The 19,273-nt window shown below is 48.6% G+C and overlaps 1 protein-coding gene across 1 annotated transcript in view; it reads right to left on the bottom strand.

Moving 5' to 3' along the window:
* Window positions 1-3,533, bottom strand: part of LOC138745207 (uncharacterized) — a 76,373-nt gene extending 72,840 nt beyond the window's left edge. Inside the window, exons 1-2 of the mRNA XM_069902268.1 lie at window positions 3,496-3,533; window positions 2,906-3,171 (exon numbers count right to left, since the gene is read on the bottom strand). Coding sequence (XP_069758369.1) covers window positions 2,906-3,171; window positions 3,496-3,533 — 304 coding nt within the window. The remainder of the gene's footprint in view (window positions 1-2,905; window positions 3,172-3,495) is intronic.
* Window positions 3,534-19,273: the final 15,740 nt, after the last annotated feature.

Genomic DNA, 19,273 nt, shown 5'->3' with positions numbered 1-19,273 from the left:
CTTTTTTCCCCATTGGCGATGGTAAAAACACCATTCTCACCGCCTGTCAGTGCATTCATCCTTTTTTAACTGAACTGCAGATATAGGAGGCTTGTAGGACACAGGAGATGGATCTACTGATCAAAGCGGCTGTTTGTGAGCAGATGATTGCATTGCAGTATGATCGAGCCTGTCAGCCTCCCACGCTACATCATGGGGATGGCAGAAATCCATGTTAACGATTGGTATTGCGACACGACCTGGGAGTTTGGACAGGAATAGAGTCTCAAAAAGTAAACAATGAGAATGGCCATCTGCTAATACGAGCATCTCATTCATTAGATCAGATGCATCCCTGTCACCCAGGCCCTCCATATTTAAAAGCTCATGTCTAGTCAATTCCAGGAGAAATAGGCAGAACCTGGTTTAACTGCAGCCGTGGTGGCAGCTGCTGCAGTCGTTGTGTCCATGATCACTGGAGATTCAAGCTTCGGCTGAATTTTGCATTCGGGGCTCACCATTTCTGGCGGCAACTTCGGTACAGCTACTAAAGTCATATACATACCCATGTTAGTCAACACAAGACTGCTTTATTCAAACTTTACAGACTTCTTTTATATACCACATTACTTGTCAGGGAAGATATTACAGCGGTGCTCAGGCAAGAGACTGGAGGTCTCATCGAGGGAGGCAGTGTGGGTAAAACTAAAAAATAAGAAGGGTGAGGTTACTATTATAGGGGTACATTATAGTCTGGGAAATGGGAAGGGAGAATTAGAAGAGCAAATGTGCAAGGAATTAGCTGAGATCTGCAGTAGGAATAGGGTGGTGTTGTTTGGGGATTTCAATTTTCCTAACATCGATTGGGAAACACAGTCAGTGAGAGGGCAGGATGGCTTAGAGTTTATACAATGTGTTCAGGACTGCTTTTTGCAGCAGTATGTGGAGATGCCCACTACAGGGGGGGCAATGTTCGATCTGTGGTTAGGGAATGAAATGGGATGGTTAACTGGGTAAGCAAATATGCAGATGATATGAAAATAGGGGGAGTGGTGGTGGTGAGGAAGGTTTTCTTAGATTACAGGATTTGGTTTGTTTGGAAAAGTGGACTGAAAGATGGCAGAAGGAATTTAATGTCGACAAGTGTGAGGTGCTGCATTCCAGAAAAAATAACCAAACTAAGACATATGCAGTTAAGGGGAGGGCATCGAGGAATGCAGAGGAACAGAGGGATCTTGGAGTTACGGTACAGAGTTCCTTGAAGGTGGATTGCCAGGTAGACAGGGTGGTTATGGCATATATCATAGCATAAAGTACAGCTGGAAAATGATGCTGCGACTGTTGAAGGCATTGGTGAGGCCAGGTTTGGAGTATTGTGTTCAGTTCTGGACTCATTTGTCAAAGGAAGGATATAGATAGATGGAGAGAGTGCAGAGAAGATTTACAAAAATGTTTCTTGGCTTACAACAGCTAGAATCCAGAGAAAGATAAAGGAGGGCTCATCGAGGGAGGCAGTGTGGGTAAAATGAAAAAATAAGAAGGATGAGGGTATATTATAGGCTGCCAAATGAGACATGGTGAGACATTATTAAGAGTTTGCTATCGATCCATGGAACCAGCAGGTTTAAATTAAGCCCTGTGAATGTCCTGTACCTACCCGTAGAAGACACCACAGATCAACGTGCTGTTCCTCGGCATGCAGCACCGTGCACGTGTGGTCCATTAAATGGGTGAGTGCCCAGTGGTCTGTTTTATGGTATTGCGCGACGTCGGAGAACTGCGTCACCAACGGTTCACAACGTGGGCTGTGTGCCCGCTTGGCCCTCTACATATATTTATTTAGTTGATTCATTTGGTCATTACGTGCTGCATATTGTGTGCTTTTGTGCAGGCACCATGGTAGTTTTGTCGGGTTGTAGATGTACGACCCAGTGCATCACTCCATGGATTCACAGAATATAACAGCACCGATACAGGCCCTTCAGCTTTTCTAGTCTGTGCCAAACTCTTATTCTGCCTTGTCCCACTGACCAGCAACCAGTCCATCACCCTCCATCTCCCTCGTATCCCTGAACTTGTCCAAACTCTTCATTGCTAACATTGAGCTCACATTTCCTCATGCAGCTGGCAGCTTGTTCCACTTTCCCACCACCTTGTGTGGAGAAGCTCCCCCTCATGTTTCCACTAAACTTTTCCCCTTTCATCCTTCGCCCATGTATTAAGGACTTTTCCAAGAGGCAGTCTCAAGAAAACAACCTCTATCCTCAAGGACCCTCACCACCCAGACCAGGCGTACTTCACACTGTGATCACCAGGGAAACAGGTCCAGGAACATGAAGACGAACACCCAATGGTACAAACACAGCTTCTCCCCCTCTGCCATCAGATTTTTGAATGGACAAGGAACCACAGTCACTCCCTCACTTACTCTTCATTTTGCACAAATGGATTTCTTTTTTTAAAATGTAATTTAGATCAATATTTGCACCTGTATTATTGCCACAATATGACAAATTTTCTGACATGTTCATCACAATAAATTTTTAATTCTGAACACTGCGCGTACATCAGAAAACAATCATAGCTCAAAAAACATTTCAAAAGATGAATTAACTATTTCCATGCACCCTCCCCTTTTATGTCTATTTTTCCCTGCCCTCCTCCCCCCCCCGCCCACCTCCCCCCCCCTGCCCTCCCCTCCCCCTCCCCTTCCCTCCCCTCCCCTCCTTGCCCAGCCTCCCCCTCACCCTACAACTCCCCCTTCACCCTCCCCCTTACCCCTGCCTGGCCCCGCCCCCTTCCCTCATTCACCTGCCCCGCCCCCTCCGGGCTCCCGCCCCTCCCAACCCCTCCCTCTCCCTCATCCCCATCCCCTCCCCGCCCCCTGCACCGACCCCTCGGCTCCACCCAAACACCCCGCTGGTACCGGCCGCTCCCGGGTGGGTCCCGGCGGGCTGCGGGTCGCCCGCTTTCCCTGGACCGCGTGGCTGAGGAAGGTCCCGGCGCTGCCGCCAACTTCTTCCCTTTAGGCCCGCGGCGACGCGACGGACCCCGAGCAGACGACGCCGCCGCCAATGTCCCGCCTCCTCACAGCAAGAGCCAATCAGCTCGCGAAACAGCCCATCAATCCAACCAGACTTCAGCATCCAATCCAATAGCGGCCTCACTGAATCAACCCATTGGCTCGCGCAACTGAAGCAACCAATCAGCGAGCGGGCGAGCGAACACACAGGAGAACCCAATCAGCATCGCAAGACAGAAAACAAAGGCAGTGGAAGGAGCAGGAGACCTTTCGGCCCTTCCACTTACAACTACCCCAACAACTCAATCAAATCCTTGGGAAACACAGGATCACTTTGTCTTGGCTCCAGGATTCCTCTGATCTCAAGAAATACATTGTACCCCAACTGCAAGGGAGACCATTTATTATCAAACTTTCCTTTATATTTATTACCGCTTCCAATTTAATGGAGGACACAAGTGGTTGTGTCAGCCAGCTGGACCGCCTCGGGGAACCTCATGGAGCAGGCAATCTTGGTGAGAAGGTAACTCATCCCGCGGGAGGCCGGTAGTGACCCCACAATCTCATTGTAGATGTGGCTGAACCTATGTGGTGCTGGCTCGAATGTCTGGCATGGTGCCTTCACGTATGTCTGTATTTTGATCATCTGGCAGAGTGTGCAGGCCTTGGCCCACTGACAACCTGTTTCTGGAGGCTCAGCAAGACCAACCGATTGACCACCATTTTGACAGTACTGATGGCCGGGTGCGTCAGATTGTGCACCTCATCATAAAACTGCCACCTCAATGCTGTCGGCACGATGAGGTGGGGTTTGCCATTGAAATGTCGCAGAGGACCGTCTACTTACCAGGATCGATGTTAACATCGTCTAGCCTGAGCCTGGACATTGCTGTCTTGCTTGCAAGGATCTCAGGGTCATCCTGCTGTCCCCTGCCGAGGGCTAAGTAGTCTATTCACTGGGACAGGGCCTGGACAGACTTGATTGCGGGGATGGGGCAATGCGTCACCCACGATGTGTTGAATGTCTGTAGTGAACTCAGACTCATATGAGAGGAGTCGCTGCTGCTTGGCCGACCACAGGTCTAACACTTTATGGAAGGCAAAAAATAATGGCTTCTGGTCCATGAAGACACTGAATTGTCTACCTTCCAAAAATACCTTAAGTGCCTGACTGCCAGGTACAGCACCAATTGTTCTCAGTCAAAGACGCTGTATTTGAGTTCAGGTGGCCAGAGGTGTCTGCTAAAGAAGGACAGGGGCTGCCATTCCCCTTTGATGAATTACTCCAGTGCATCCCCTACTGCTGTGCAGGAAGCATCTACTGTGAGAGTGGTGGGTGTCTCTGGCCTGGCGTGTACCACAAGGGTTGTGTTGGCCAGTGCGTCCTTGGCCTTCTGGACGCCTCCAAATCCTATTGTCCCAGGTAATGTCTTTACCTTTCTCCGCATGATGAGGGCCACGGGGAGGCGTGGCAAGATGGCGTAAGGATCAGACGTGCCTTCCAGTCCTCTCCTGACTCTATCTTAATGTTTTGTCTAGAAATGCCCGTTAAAATTCTTTAAAAGTTTAGATAACTTCAGTGCTGTTAATTTAACTTATGATGGTAAAATTGGTGGAAAAGAGCAAAAAAAAAACGACAACAGATTATCAAAAAACTACATTTTCCAAAAGTTCAAGTTTTGGAGCCTACCTACAGGAAAGACATCGAGACTCAGCCTGAAATGGATCCCAGGAGAAAGGTACAGCTTTCGGATGTTGAGTTCAATATTACATCGGTAGAGCCCTCTAAAGAGGATGCCAAACAGCCTTTAGAACAAAGAGTTACTCAGGTTCGCACATGTGCAGTAGCATCTGACGGCAATGTTATGAATGAACCACTTGTAGTAACATCAGTTGAAGTACCGGCTGGGGAAAGGCATTTGTCAACTGTAGCGGTGGCACTGCAAACTGCACCTTTTGAGATAAAAGAACCTATACAACTTGATGGACTGGAGAAAACCCCGGCCAGCGTCCTCCAGTCATTGCTGGAGAGGCTGTGGCAGGGGTTTCCACACGCAGCTATACTACAAGGAAGACAACCAGAATGAAGGAAGCAAAAGAAGACCCTTTGGTTATGCAGAAGAAGCAGGAATCTGTTGAGCCAGAATCTCTTCCAATTGAAAAGATTCTTGTGAATCTTGAATCTAAATTATCTTATACAATGCAGGGATTATCCAAGATTATGACTGAACTTGGTACTAGGTTTAATACTCTGTGGTGAAAATACATTCTCAACAGATGGCTGAGTTTGGAGCTTTTAAGCTTGAAGTGAGAGATAAATTTAATTCGTGTGAAGAAGATATATACGAAATACGAGATCATGTTTCAGATGTGACCAAAATGGTCAAAGACTTACAAACTCAAAATAAAGATTTGGTGAAAAAGATTGATTATTTGGAAAACCAATCCAGACGGAACAATATAAAGATTATTGGTTTGCCGGAAGGAATGGAGGGACCAGACCCAAGAAAATGTTTTACTGAATGGATTCCGCAGGTGCTGGGTCAAGACATTTCCCGGAAGATATAATACTGGAACGTGCTCACAGAGCCTTGCGTAGAAGACCTATTTCAGGTCAAAGTCCAAGACCTGTTTTGGTTCGTTGGTTGAATTATTACGACAGAGAAATAATTTTACGAGTGGCTATTAGAAATGCACAAGAGAAAATCACCCTTGATGATTCAAAATAATCGAGTTTTCTTCTATGCAGATTTGAGTCAAGAAGTTATGTTCCAATGACGGGAATTCAATTCTGCTAAAGAGTTGTTGTGGAAGAAAGGTTATAAGGCAACCTTTAGATATCCAGCTGTTTTGAAGGTTTTTCAAGATGGTTACCAACCAAAGTTCTTTGATTCTCCAAAGGAAGCTACAGCATTTGCTCAAGAGCTGCCAATTACTCGGTTTCAACAGAGACGTAGTCGCCGCGATCTCTAAGGAGACGAGAGATGGAAGAAAAGAGCCGTGCTCCAAGAAGGAATGGTTGTAATGGTGACTCGGCAGTTGGAGCTGATTAAAAGAAGAGTTGTTCTTTTTTTTTAATTTTTTTTTAAAAAAGGAATATTAAATAATGATGATGTTAGTTTAAGATGAAGTGAGAGTTGGGGGAGAGAACTGGATGGGCACTATTTCCTGAAAGTCATCTGCTACGTGTGAGTTATCTCACACCCATTTTTTTTGGGAGTTACCGAATTGCGTGGTTTAGACGGGAGGGGGTATTTTTAACCTCCTACCTGTTATTTTTCCTTTTTTTGTATTATTAGATTAAAGAGTTAAGGGTTTTCTTTTGTGTTTATAAAAAAAAGCATAAGAAAGTATTTGATTGTTTAAAAAACTAAAAATTCATGTGGTTTTTTTTGTAAAGTTTATTCAGTAGATCAGGAATATTTGAAATTTAAATGTGAATGGGATGGATAAGTTTTTTTTAAATATTTTTTCTTTAACTTTAAGGTGAAAGGAGTGGTAATTCTGGTGCATATTATTTTGCTATTTTAGTTATAGAACGAAGGGAATAATGGTGAAAGTTATAAATTGAATTGTACAATTCTTAATGAGGCTTGAATTTTGTTTGTGGCTTATGCTCTATTTGTTGAAGATATAGATTTCGTTGTAGATGTATTTTTATTATTTGGATATCTGAATTTTAACGTAATGTTTGGGGATATTTAAATGTGGTATTGGAGCTTTTATTGGGTAATTATTCAAGGTTAAAAGGGAAAAATGGTGGAAGAGTACCAAATTTGAATTGTACAATGTTTAATGAGGTTGGAATTTTGTTTTAAGATGGCAGTTTATGTGACTAATATGATGTTAGATGTGAAGTTAGTTGATATTTGGTGAAGGTTTATCTCTATACAGAAAGTTTTATTTTTCATCTTTTTTTTTCTCATGCTACAATTTTTTTTAAAGAATTGATTATTGTTTAAGAATTTTTGATAGACAATGTTACTAATTTTACTAATTTTTTATATTAAGTTTGTTAATTATATGTTTCATCTTAACTCTGTTAAATATATGCATTTAAGTTTGATTTAAATATGTTTTTTAAGTCTGATATCTTAGTATTAATTACTTTTCTTTTTGTTAGTATTTTAATCGGTTATGTTTTTGGTTTTTTTTGTAAGTGGGTTTTTTTCTCACATATATTATTAACTTTATTAATTCTTCACTCTTTATATTGGGGGGAAGGGGGGGTTGGACTAATTTGAGTTGGGTTATTAATGTGTAATAATTATTGGGGAGGGTATACTTTATTTAGATTACTGATACTGTATTGTAATTTTATTATTTTGTTCTTAATTTTTTAAATGTAATTCTATATGTTATTCATGTTATAAAATCTTAAATAAAGTTTAAAAACAAAAAAATGATGTCGGCCACTACCGGTATGAATCGGTGATAAAAATTAATCGTACCAGTGAATTCTTGCAGCCCCTTCATTATGTGGGGTTTGAGGAAGCACTTAACAAACTCTACCTTTTCAAGCAGGGTTTAGTTCCGTGCCTGTTGATTTGACCCCCAAGGAAGTCGAACGTTTCCAACCTGAACTAGCACTTAGCAAGGTCTATATAGTAAGTCCAAATTCCCGCAGCCAGGCGCACAGTCACATTAGATGGTCTCTGTTTAGCTTCATTGCCACCACTTTGACATATTGTGGTTACTGCCACCCTCTGCTGTTGGAGAATATCCTCCTTGGTCTCAGCCCCTCAATGTAACTAAGAACCCCTAAAATGCCCCTAATGTTTTGGCCTTCATCACTACTCCTGGCAAGGCATTCTTGACACCCACAACTCTGGGTAAAAGAAAATACCCCTGATATCTCCCCTAAATCTTCCTCCCTTTGCTTTAGACAGATGTCTTCTAGTGTTTGCTACTCCCATCTGGGTTTCAGGCAAACTGAAGGGCATCTTTCACTGAGTTTCTGGTTTTCCAGCAGTTCTGGATGTCTGTCTCTGGATGCTCTGCTCCGTGGACCACCCCGCAGTATCCCATCTAGTCCTAGAGTCTCTGTGTCAGACATTCTCTGCTGACCACTGCCTGATGGCTTTGTGGTCAAATGTGTTTGTCTATGAAACCGTTCCCAGGAAGGTAAAGGGGCAAAGTCTTGCTGACTGGAACATTGTGCAGCACCAGGGCCAGGCCAATCTTTCGCAACACCTAAGCCAGGTAGAACCTCAGCACATAGCAGCATTTGGTGCCCTTGCACTTTGGTTGCAAGCACAGCCACACACAATTATGGCCATGCTGGTTACACCCTTGTCCCCATTGATTGACGATGTACACTGTCCTTCTCCAGACTCTATCCATTTTGGACCCCCACATGAATAGGAAATTTGTTTTGGGAATTGACAGGGTGGTGGTGTGGGGATGGGCTAAACCTGGCCCACGTGCAGCAGGACCGAAAGTTCCTTGCACATTGCACCTGATAATCAGGTTTTACCCGAATGACAGAGATGGGTATCTCTGTGGTTCTCCCTGTCTCCTGGACCTGGGGGTCTTTGTACTGCTCCCCATCTCCTTAAGTTGGTGCTTTGTTCTCCACCACCCCCACAAGAAATCCAAGACCCCTGGATGGAGGGCAGAGGCGCAGAGAGATCAGTGAGAACATGGGTAGTTTCAACAGGGTGGGGTCCATCCAGGCGCCTGATAACAGGAGGAACCAAGTGGGAAGGAGGATGCAGGGCATTCGATAGCAGGACATTGCGAGAGAGTGGATTCCTCGAACTCTTGAGGGGAGAAGGCGCTGGTCGATCCAGCGGTTTAGGTGGGGCACGGTATAGACATGGCAGCTGACTGGAATTGTCAGCGGGTTACTGAGACCTGGGAAAGGAAAGGAAGGAGGGTGCAGTAGTGTTCTGAGAGTGCTGAGGGAGAGGCAACATGGGTGCCACCTCAAGGCAATGGTCCTCTGATTGATTGCAGGGATGGGCTCTGTACATAGACTCATAGATATCCAGCACAGAGCATCTTTGTCGCCCTGCCATCAGGAAGGAGATATGGAGGAATAAAAGCAGAGCAGCCAGGGAGGGAAGTAGCTTCTTCCCACAGGCCGTGCGATTGACAAGGCAACATGAGCAGGATGGGAGCTAAGAATGAAAAGGGTGAGAGGAATATGGACTGATTACAACAGCTCAGCTAGCAGGAGAGAGGGGCTGAAGGGCCTGTTTCTGTTTTGTCTATCTGGACCAGCTTTTGAGTTCAAGCTTTAAAAAACCCAATCATTTTTAAATTTAATATCAACGGTACAGAATGAATCAAGAGACAAGATGTCTGTCCAGCAGCAAGCGTCGAAGGCACTTCCTGAAACGGAGGCTCTGAAACCACAGGGAGGTTCTGGACGGAAAGAGGCCCAGCTTCTTCTGGAAGGAGGAGAGGAGAGGCAGGGGAAATGCGGGGGAAGGGAAGGGGAGGGGAGGGGCTAGGGATGCCGTCCACCGTTCACCTCCCCTTTCCTCTACCCCGTTCCCCTCCCCTTTCCACTGCCCGTTCCCCTCCCACATCCCCTCCCCCTTCCCGTCTCCAGTTCCCGTCCCCCGCTCGCCTCCCCCATTCCCCTCCCCCTTCCCTTCCTCCTACTCCTAACCCTAACCCCTAACAAAATCCTAAACCTAACCTTAACACTACCGATACCCACTACCACCACTCCACGTCCCCTAACTCTACCGCCACCCCGTCCACTAAACCTAACTTTATTCCTACGCCTATGCCGCCCCCTAACCCCAACCCTAATGCTACCCACCATCCCCTAACCCCAAACCTCACTCCTCCTCTACCCCCCTGCTCCTACCCCCTTCCCCTATACCTAACACAAGCCCACTTCCCCGAACTATAGACCTAACCATAAACCAAGATATAGCCCGACCCCATGTCTCCTAACACTAACCCTAACTCTACCCAACTTCCCCAACCCTAAACTAAACCCTATCCCTATCCCTTACAACCTACCCCCTTCCCCTAACCCTACCTCCTACCCCTTCCCCATACCCGCACCCCCTACAACTACCCCCTTCCCCTACCATACCTCCTACACCTTCCCCATACCCACACCCCCTACAACTACCCCCTACCCTATCCCTTACAACCTACCCCCTTCCCCTAACCCTACCTCCTACCCCTTCCCCATACCCGCACCCCCTACCACTATCCCTACCCTATCCCTAACAACCTACCCACTTCCCCTAACCCTACCTTCTACCCCTTCCCCATCCCCGCACCCCCTACCACTACCCCCTACCCTACCCCTTACCACAACCCCTACCCTTACCCCCTTCCACTACCCCCTTTCTCCTACCCCCTTCCCCTCCCCCTCCTTCCCCTAGGTTAGGGGTAGGAAGGGGAAAGGGAAGGGGGAGGGGAAGGGGAGGAGGAGAAAGGGAGGGGAAGTGGGAGGGTTAGGGGAGGGGATGGGGGAGGGGAAGGGGAGGCGGAAAGGGGAAGGGAAGGGTGGAGGGGAAGGGGGAGGTGAAGAGTGGAGGGCTGGGGTTAGGGCATAGTTGTGAGGGCAGGAGAAGGGGAAGGTGAGCGGGAGGGGGTTGGGATGGAGGAGGGGTAGAGGAGAAGAGGGGAAGTGGGTGAAGGGACATGCAAGAGGCAGGGAATGGGGTTGGTAGGGCCAGAGGGATACGACGGGGAGGGGTTCAGGCCATCATGATGTTGTCCGTCCTCTGTTCAGCTGGGATGCGAGGTTCTCTGGACTCGTGTCTTGTCTCTGAGATCACTCCTTCTCCTGGGAAGAGAAATACGAGTGATAGAGATACTGTCTCTGAGGCCTGATCACAATGACTTTGGAGGGTCCCAACTCTTTCCCCATCATCCCCCCTACCCCTGAACACTGGAGCCTTTCCCCTTCCTCTGCTTTACCTGAGGAAGTCTGTTTTGGCGAAAACCACGATCTCTCTCTGCAGAGCTCAGAGCAACGTGTGTCCATCATGCAACACCCTGGTTCTCCACGATATGGCAGCAAGATGTTAGATAATCATGGATGGATCAGTCGAGACCATTCAGCTGATCCATCTGAACCTACCCCACAACAATGTTACCCACCCCTCCCTCACACCAGTACTCTCCATTTTTCTTGAATTCCTGTCCATATTAAAATCCTTTTCATGCCTTTTTTGGACCAGCCTCCGCTACTACCCCGACAATGCATTCCAGCCACCCACTACATTCTGTGTGAATAAAATGTACCCCTCACGTCTTGCCTAAATTTCCCTCAGCTCACCTTATTTAGACGTCCTCTGGTATTCTCGCCCCAGGAATGCACACAATATTCCAAGTGTGGTCTGACGAGAATTTTATACATCTGCAACGATACCTCTCGGTTTTTGAACTCAATCCCCTGACTCCTGGAAGCCAGCGCACAATACACCATCTTAAACTCCCTCTCAATTTGCACAGCAACTTTGAGCGATTTATGGCGCAGGATCTAAATATATCTCAGTCCTGCACACTGTTCATAATCCTGCCATTAACCAAGTGCTCTGCCCACACATTCTTGTAATCCGCATTCAATGAAGATATTGGTCTATATGAAGCTACTTTTAATGGGGCTCCAACCTTCTTTGGAATAACTGTTATTCGTGCCCTTGAAAATTACTCTGGAAATAAACCTGGACCAGTTGCTTATTTAAGTACATCTGATTTACAGGATTGAACTCCATCTGTCACTTCTCTGCAAACTGGATGACCTATGACAACCTTCTACACTGTCTACAACATCTCTACCTCTGTGTCATCCCCTGACGTACCCACCCTTCCACTCCCATCATCATTCATAAAAATCACAAAGAGCAGGGGTCCCAGAGCAGATCCCTTTGGAGCGCCACTAGTCATTGTTCCATCTACTACTACCCTCTGTTTTCTGCAGACAAGCCAATTCTGAATCCACACAGCCAAGGCTCCATGGATCCCATGCCTCCGGACATTCTGAATGAGGCCACCGTGGGGACCTTGTCAAGCACCTTACTAAAATCCTCGTGCAGCACATACAGACCTTGACCTTCATCTATTTCCTTTGACACCTCCTCGAAAAACTCAATTTGACTCGTGAAGCAGGACCTGCTCCTCACAAAACTATCCATGAGTTTGCCCAGCATGTTTGGGCATTGCCCTCGGCCCCAGAATCTGCAGACTTCCTGGCCAGTTCCTCCCTTACCCCTTCCCAGAGCTTCCGCATCCATTAGAACATCAAGCATTGCTGCCCAGTACAGGCCCTTTGGCCCATAAAGGCTGTACTGACCTTTGTAAATGTTCTCCTCAACCTTTACCTGTACCACACCCATAGGAACATAGGAAGTGGGAACAGGTTAGGACAAAAATGGCCTATCGAGCCTGCTCCGCCATTCAATACGATCATGGCTGATCTAATTTATGACCTAACTCGACCTACCCTGCCTTCTCGCCATATCCCCAAATTCCTCTATCATGTGGAAATTCTGTTCCCTCACATCCACATGCTCGTCTCAGAGACTTTTATATGTACCTATTCTACCAACCGCTACCACTTTCTCCGGTGACGCATTCAAAGCTCTCACAACTCTCTGCATAAAAAAAATCTCCCCTCACCTGAAGCGGATGCTCTCTGAGATTTGCACCTGACACTTTAGGAAAGGTTTCTGGCTGTTCATTCCATCTAAGCCCCCCACAATCTTATTTAGAATAAGTTATTAAGCTGTGGAAGGGGCAAGTTGGGTGAGGGAGGAGGGGAGAGAGCTGGTGGGGGAGGGGTGAGAGCTGGTGGGGAGGGGACAAGGCCGTGTTGGGGAGAGGGATCAGGACCGCGTTGAGGTGGTGAACGGACAGACATGGGTGGATCTACCTGCCGAAATAAAGGAGCAATAAGAAGGACATCTCGGGATCTACCAGCATCTTCTGGGGCTTGATGTCTCAATGGAAAACCCCCTGAGGATGGAAGTAGGCCATGCTCTGCTACAGCTGGTACATGAACATCTGGCAACACAACGATATAACATGAACCACTCTGCCTCCACACTTGCCAGGTCCATATCCTGAGGGTAAGGGGAGGTGGGTGAAGGGCCCCTCCCTGCCAATCAACATCCATCCTCATCATCCTCTCCACCCCTCTCCCCTCACTACCCTTTCTCTCCTCACCAATACCCATTGAGACCCTCATGCACCCTTCATCGATATCCAGTCCCCAGCGAGACTCAGCCAGTAAACTCCTTCATATCCTCCAACCCCACCATCCAAGCTTGCCCCAGTGGACAACTTGACCACCCAGACCCACAACCACCTTGATGTAGATCATGGGAATGGGCTGCTTGGCCTTGTTGAAGTGCTGGGCCATGCAGTGAACCGTCTCGGGAACATAGTCCAGACCCAGATTCAAATAAACCTCCTCTTTCTCTTAGACACAATACAAACATGTCAGCTGGATTTACCCTACAACACCCAGTGCCTCTCCCAACTGGAGTGCCAGCCCCTCCTGCTCTCTGTAGGCCTGATGCCCCCACTGCTCAACACAACATGGCATGAATCAGCGAGCAGAGCGTCAACAGGCCGTAGTGGACCCGTCCGCTGCCCCATCATTCGGCTTCTGGTGAGACTGCACAAAATGTGCAGCTCTGACCGCCCTCCCTCGTGAGGCAAGTATTCACCGGGAGAGAAAAACCATTGACGTTTCGAGATGAGAAATGTTTGCAGCCGGGTGTTGGCTGGGGTCGAACATGTGTAGGTTGAGTTGTTGGGACGATTCAGAGCAGGCGTTGATTTGGAAGGGCACCAAAAGGTTCTGGGGAAGTGAGTTATGTGGGAAAATACATTCGTGAAATGAATTGGGGAAACAGACTGGAGGGGCTGAGTGGCCGAATTTGGCGACCTTGTCTTGTGGTCTTGGCTGCTGCTGTCTGGAGTTGAAATGGCAAGAGGTCATGAGTTAATGGGTGAGGAGCAGGGCAGCCAGCGTCAAGGAGTCGGCACTGGTCAGAGGGGCAGGATGGAGGCAACAGAGAGACTGCAGCGAGACAGATCGATTGAAGGAATGGGGAAGGTAGCAGCAAATGATATGCATCAGAGTGAGGGTGGGGTGGGTGCAGGTGGATCTTACCTTGACTACAGAGGAGTAGAAGTTGAGAAGAGGGACGATGATGGTGTGATCCAACTTTCGCACGATCTGCAGTTTGCGGTTCTATGGCGAGAGAGGAACGTCAGCAAGGCTGGGCGATGGGTCGGGGACCTGAGGGGCGACTTGTCCAAGTTGAGGGGGGAGGCGGAGAGGAGATTCGTCAAGAGGTCAGAGGTGGGGAACTCCAAGGGAGGCCGAAGTGGGGGACTTTTCGAGAGTCAGTTGCGGGGACTTTTCGTGTCGCTGGAGTGGGGACTCGTCAGGGGGTTCAATGAAGTATCATTTCAGTTTTTATGATTGTTTTCCCAGCTTCTACTAAACAATTAATTTGCAGAAAATCTCTGATATTTGCCAGGTGTGTGTGTGTGTGTGTGTGTGTGTGTGTGTGTGTGTGCGTGTGTGTGTGTGTGTTTGTGTGTGTGGGGAGGGTGGGTGCTGTTGTGGGTTTGTGTGACTTTCTCTGTTTCCAAACCCCATGGCCTCTGTCAGATGCTCCTCTTTCCACCCACCCTTCAAAAATGTGTTTGGGGTGTTTGTCAATTGGGTGTAATGGTGTGAAACGGGCTCATGTGTCGCAAAGGCCTGTGAACGTGCTGTAGGCCCTAAAGTTAAATATCAGGGTTTTTCATTTCCACACAACTGCTCCTCCCCCTCACCTTGAATCTCTCGTCCTGCAAGATCTTCTTGATGGCAATCAGCTCTCCGGAGTCCACCAGCCTTGCCTGGTACACCACACCGAAAGATCCATTGTCGATGATTTTATCATCTGTGCAGGACACCACCTTGGGGACGTTGGGTCCATGACACGGTGTGGCCACCTCTGTTGTGACCTTATTGCCATGTCCTCTGGGGCAGAAGCAGCAGCATTTACACACCCAGAGGGTACACAACAGGTCATTTATCCCAACCCAGCCTTGCTGTCCAAGTTAGTCTCTACCCCTCCCTCTAACTCCCTTCCAAGGGTCACCTAAATGTCAGAATTAATCCTCTGGTGGTTCGTTCCAGCCTCTCAGTAGAAATATTGCCACCCCAGGTCCCTCTTTGATCACTCTCCTCAGACTGAGGCCAGTTCTGCAGCCGTTCACTTTGTTTACAACCCTCCCTCCATGGGAGCACGTCCCGGGGAGATGAAGCACTCTGAACCCCACCACGGGTTTAGCAGAAGCCCTACACATTCCCAGAAGCTCAGCAACACCGTGATCTTCTATGATGCAAGCGAGACCTCGTCGCATGAGGGAGCAGGTGGTGCGGAGAGAGCCCCACGCTTCACCGCTCAACTCTGCTGGGTCCGCCGCAGCAGAAACACTTTCTAGCACCTTGATCCAGGTCCACTGGGGGAAAGAATCCTATCCCGGTTGGGGGGGTGTGGGGGTGTATGCAAGGGTGGAAGCGATCTTGTAACCCGGGGGGGGGGGTGGGTGGAAGAGCGGTCCTGTCTCTCAGTGGACAGATCCCATTCCAGGTGGAGGGGGAGCTCTGTCCTATTTCTGTTGAAAGGTCTACTTTCCATCCCCCTCGCAACTTCTCTTCTCCCTCAGACACCTCACACTCTCCCCTGCCCCGATTCCTCTACCACACTCTCATCCACCACCCAACACCACCCCCATGGTTTTCCCCAGTGCCTTCCGTCCCCTCGCACCCCATCTCCCCAGCTCAACCCTATGTCCCCTACCTCTGATCCAATCTCCCTTGACATTAGCCTGTGGTGCAACCCCATTCCTTGGTTCTCCCCTCCACTCCTACAGACCCCATCCCTGTATTCCCTCACATGCCATTGTTCTCCCCTCCCCAGTCCCCTCCAGCTGCCTCATAAAGTGCCCTGCACACAGGATGGGGAGAGGGGATTAAATGCAGCCTCCATTCTCTCCGCGCACACTGGGTGAAGGATGGTGCCAGAGGAGGCTCTGTCCCAGTCGGGGAGCCTGTAACAGGCTCTTTATCTCACCCATGGGTGCAGTGTGCATTTAAACACAACCCTGTTGATCAGAGGGTCCCTGGGATGAGACTGCGTCCTATTCCGACACGTGGGCCAGAATCCCCTTCCAGGAGAGGCATCTTTCTCTTGTTGCTGTGCCATGGCACGACTCAGCTATGGCTGCCCCATGCAGTGACATCATCACCCCCTCTGTGTCATCATCTCCCCACTCTGTGACACCTCCCCTCTCTGTAACACCACTAGTGTAATGGGCAGGGACATCCAACCATTTAAACCCTCCTCAATTTCCCCAAGCAAGGGGAGAATAATTCAGCTGGTCTAAATTACTCGTTGTTATCTATTCTAACTCCTAGATATTTGATCCCATTTTGCCGCCACATTTGTTGACTATTTTCTTGACATTGGCTCTAATCCCCCTTCCTAAGTGACATGATTTTGCACATATCCCAAAAGAACTTATACCCAGAGATCTCCCGATAGTCCTCCAGGGTGGAGCACAACTTGGGCAATGAGTGTGTCAGGTCTGTCAGATATATCAGAACAACTTCTGCAAATAAATTGATTTCATGCTCTTCCTGGCCTGTTCTGAAACCTTTAATGCCTGAAACCTGGCAAATGGCCTCAGCTAATCGCTCCATGGCCAGTACAAACTCACTCACTGGGGGAGTGGGGAGGAGTCAGACCTTGATTGGCATGCCTATTGGCTACCTCTGTCCCTCTCATCTCGACATCAGTGGCTCAGGTTGGGGGAGTCTGCGCTGCCTCCTGCAGTGCACAGCAGCGCTGCTGGACCACCTTTATCTCCTTATTTTCCTGGGCCCTCTCCAAATCTTTCCTTTCTATGATCTCACATTGGTTTCTCAGGAGAAACACTGGCAGCCAAAAGGCACCCTCTGATTCCCCTTAGATTTTGGGAACCCCGACTTCTTGAAGTGGGACAACACGTGGTGACCTATTTTCTCAAGATGTGGATCCAGGAGCTTGGACCAGTCTACCAGTTTGCCGTGGTCCGCCAGCATGCTTGCCAAGCTCCCCAACCCTGCACTCTCGTCAGTCCACCCGCAGATCTTGTTCTCCCTGCTGCACTCGATTTCCTGCCCCGATTCCAAAGCATCTCCACTGCAGCTGTGTTCAGTCGGAACTCGAAGGACCCTGCTCACTGCACCAATTATTATGTGTGTGAAACTGATTCGAGGGTTCCCAAGGGTGGCGAATTTGAACACAGTTGTCTTTTATTGACACATGTAGTGAAGTCGCATGAGGAGTAAAAGACACACACAGACACAAACTCGCCGGATTAATCGATACACTTGCAACCACTCGTGGATAGAAGACTTGACAATCAACTTGTCACATACGATACCTTGAACAGGTCATTCATTCACTCATTGATCTTGGATGCCTCTGGGTGTTAGGGGATATGCAGGTGGCCCCAAATACTTGGCATCACCACCCATTGCTGGTTGGACGTTACCCGATAGGGCATTCCACATATGGAGCACGCTTAAATGGTGCTTGGTTGGCCCGCTGGCAGGACATCCGCGTATGTGCTGACCATCGTGAGAACATATCACTTTTTATTTTGACAGGGGAGAGGCCTGATATGGTCAATTTATCAGACTTGGCCAGCTCCCGAACCCCAGCGAATGTGGCCCTTGGTTTTAATTGCTGACAAATAGGGCATTTGGCCATCACAGTTCTTGCAACATTATGAGACCCCCAGATCCTCTGTCCATCATAGTGCCCCCATATGCACACATTTATGATGCACCAATGCTGCCAAGGCTCCGGGGTCACTCTGCTTGGGGAAAATGGTGGCAGAGCATATTTGAGCAGCTCAGTCCACAGTGGCATCGCGTCAGCTTCAGTAGTTTTCCTGGAGGTGTGTCCATCGACGTGGTGGACCCTGACTATTCTTTTGTTGTTCCATCTCTCAGAAGATCTGCCAGTGCTGTTGTCCTCAGAGCAGGCAGCCATGGATCTGCCTCCCTGTCTCCTGCCGCCAACCCATCCACACTGACGTGTTGTTTGGCACAGCCCAGAAATCCTGTTGCACTAATTGGAAAAGAGGCTCCTGGGCCCGCCTGGTTGTCCCTTTTCATATCAGTGCCACAGCTGCCAGCTTGGACAGTTGGCTCTCCCCTCCACCACACCCTCTTGTGTCAGTACTTTATCTGTGGTGGGCTGGAGCGCTCCCACCTTACACCGCTGTTTTTCGCACCTCCACCAGCCAGAGCCGTCAGTAAACCAAGCTTTTTCCTGCTGTCCAGCATCGAGGGTGTTGAACGGTTTGCCCCAGGCCATGGTGCCAAGCTCTTCTCAGGGTCATTCAGGTGCGAGGCTGTCACTTTCGGGCAGGACATGATCTGTTCTTGCAAGTGGCTCAGCCCTTCGGACCTGGCCTCTGTGCGGTCTGCCATGTACCACTTCTTTGGTCCGCTGTGAGTGGCATCCGCAGATTTAACCCATCACATGTTGGGGAGGTGTGGCTGGAGTGTAACTGTCTCTGCTTCCATCTGGTTCTCTGTGGTGAGCAGGCGAGCATCTGACACTCAGATGGGGAGTCGCGGGAGGCAGCTTCCAGGAGGGAATTGAACCAGAAGCTGTGTGGGACTCGGTGGCCTTGCCTCTTTTGCTCAAGGCTCCACTAGGCAATTGTCTTCATGGCAGAGACAAGTCATTCGAAGGGTCTTCCAGTTTTGAGGGATTGGTGGGTGCTTGTGGTCAGTGGCAGTGGTGTTCAACAGCGTGTTTTGCCATTTAAGAAGCCATTTGTTGTTCAGGTCATCAATGAAGCGGAGAGTTTTTTTTTCTGGGCAACATTGTACAGTAGATGGAGGGGCAGGGAGAGATGGGGAATATGTTGGCACCAGTAACCCAAAAGACCCACAAAACTTTGTGCCTCAACTTGTTGGTGGGCACCGCAATGAGGATTTTGCTTTGAGCAACCATTGATATTTCTCTGCTGCCTGGATGCTCAGGAAAAGGACTGTTGGACTAGGACCCTGGACCTTTTCCAGGTGGTGCCTCCCTGGTGCCAGTGTCTGGGGTGTTGCTGTTGGTGTCCAAGACATCCTAAAGTGGGCCAGAGGTTGTGGTACATGGAGATACCAATGACATAGGGAGGAAAAGGGAAGAGTTCCTGAAAAGTGGGTCCAGGGCGTTTGGTGAGAGCTGAAAATAAATAGCACGAAGGGAGTTATGTTGGGATGACTGT

This window comes from Narcine bancroftii, chromosome 11 (genome assembly GCF_036971445.1).
Source record: "Narcine bancroftii isolate sNarBan1 chromosome 11, sNarBan1.hap1, whole genome shotgun sequence".
NCBI lineage: Eukaryota > Metazoa > Chordata > Chondrichthyes > Torpediniformes > Narcinidae > Narcine > Narcine bancroftii.
Note: the sequence above shows the minus strand (reverse complement) of the source record. Positions and strands in the feature narration are given on the sequence as shown.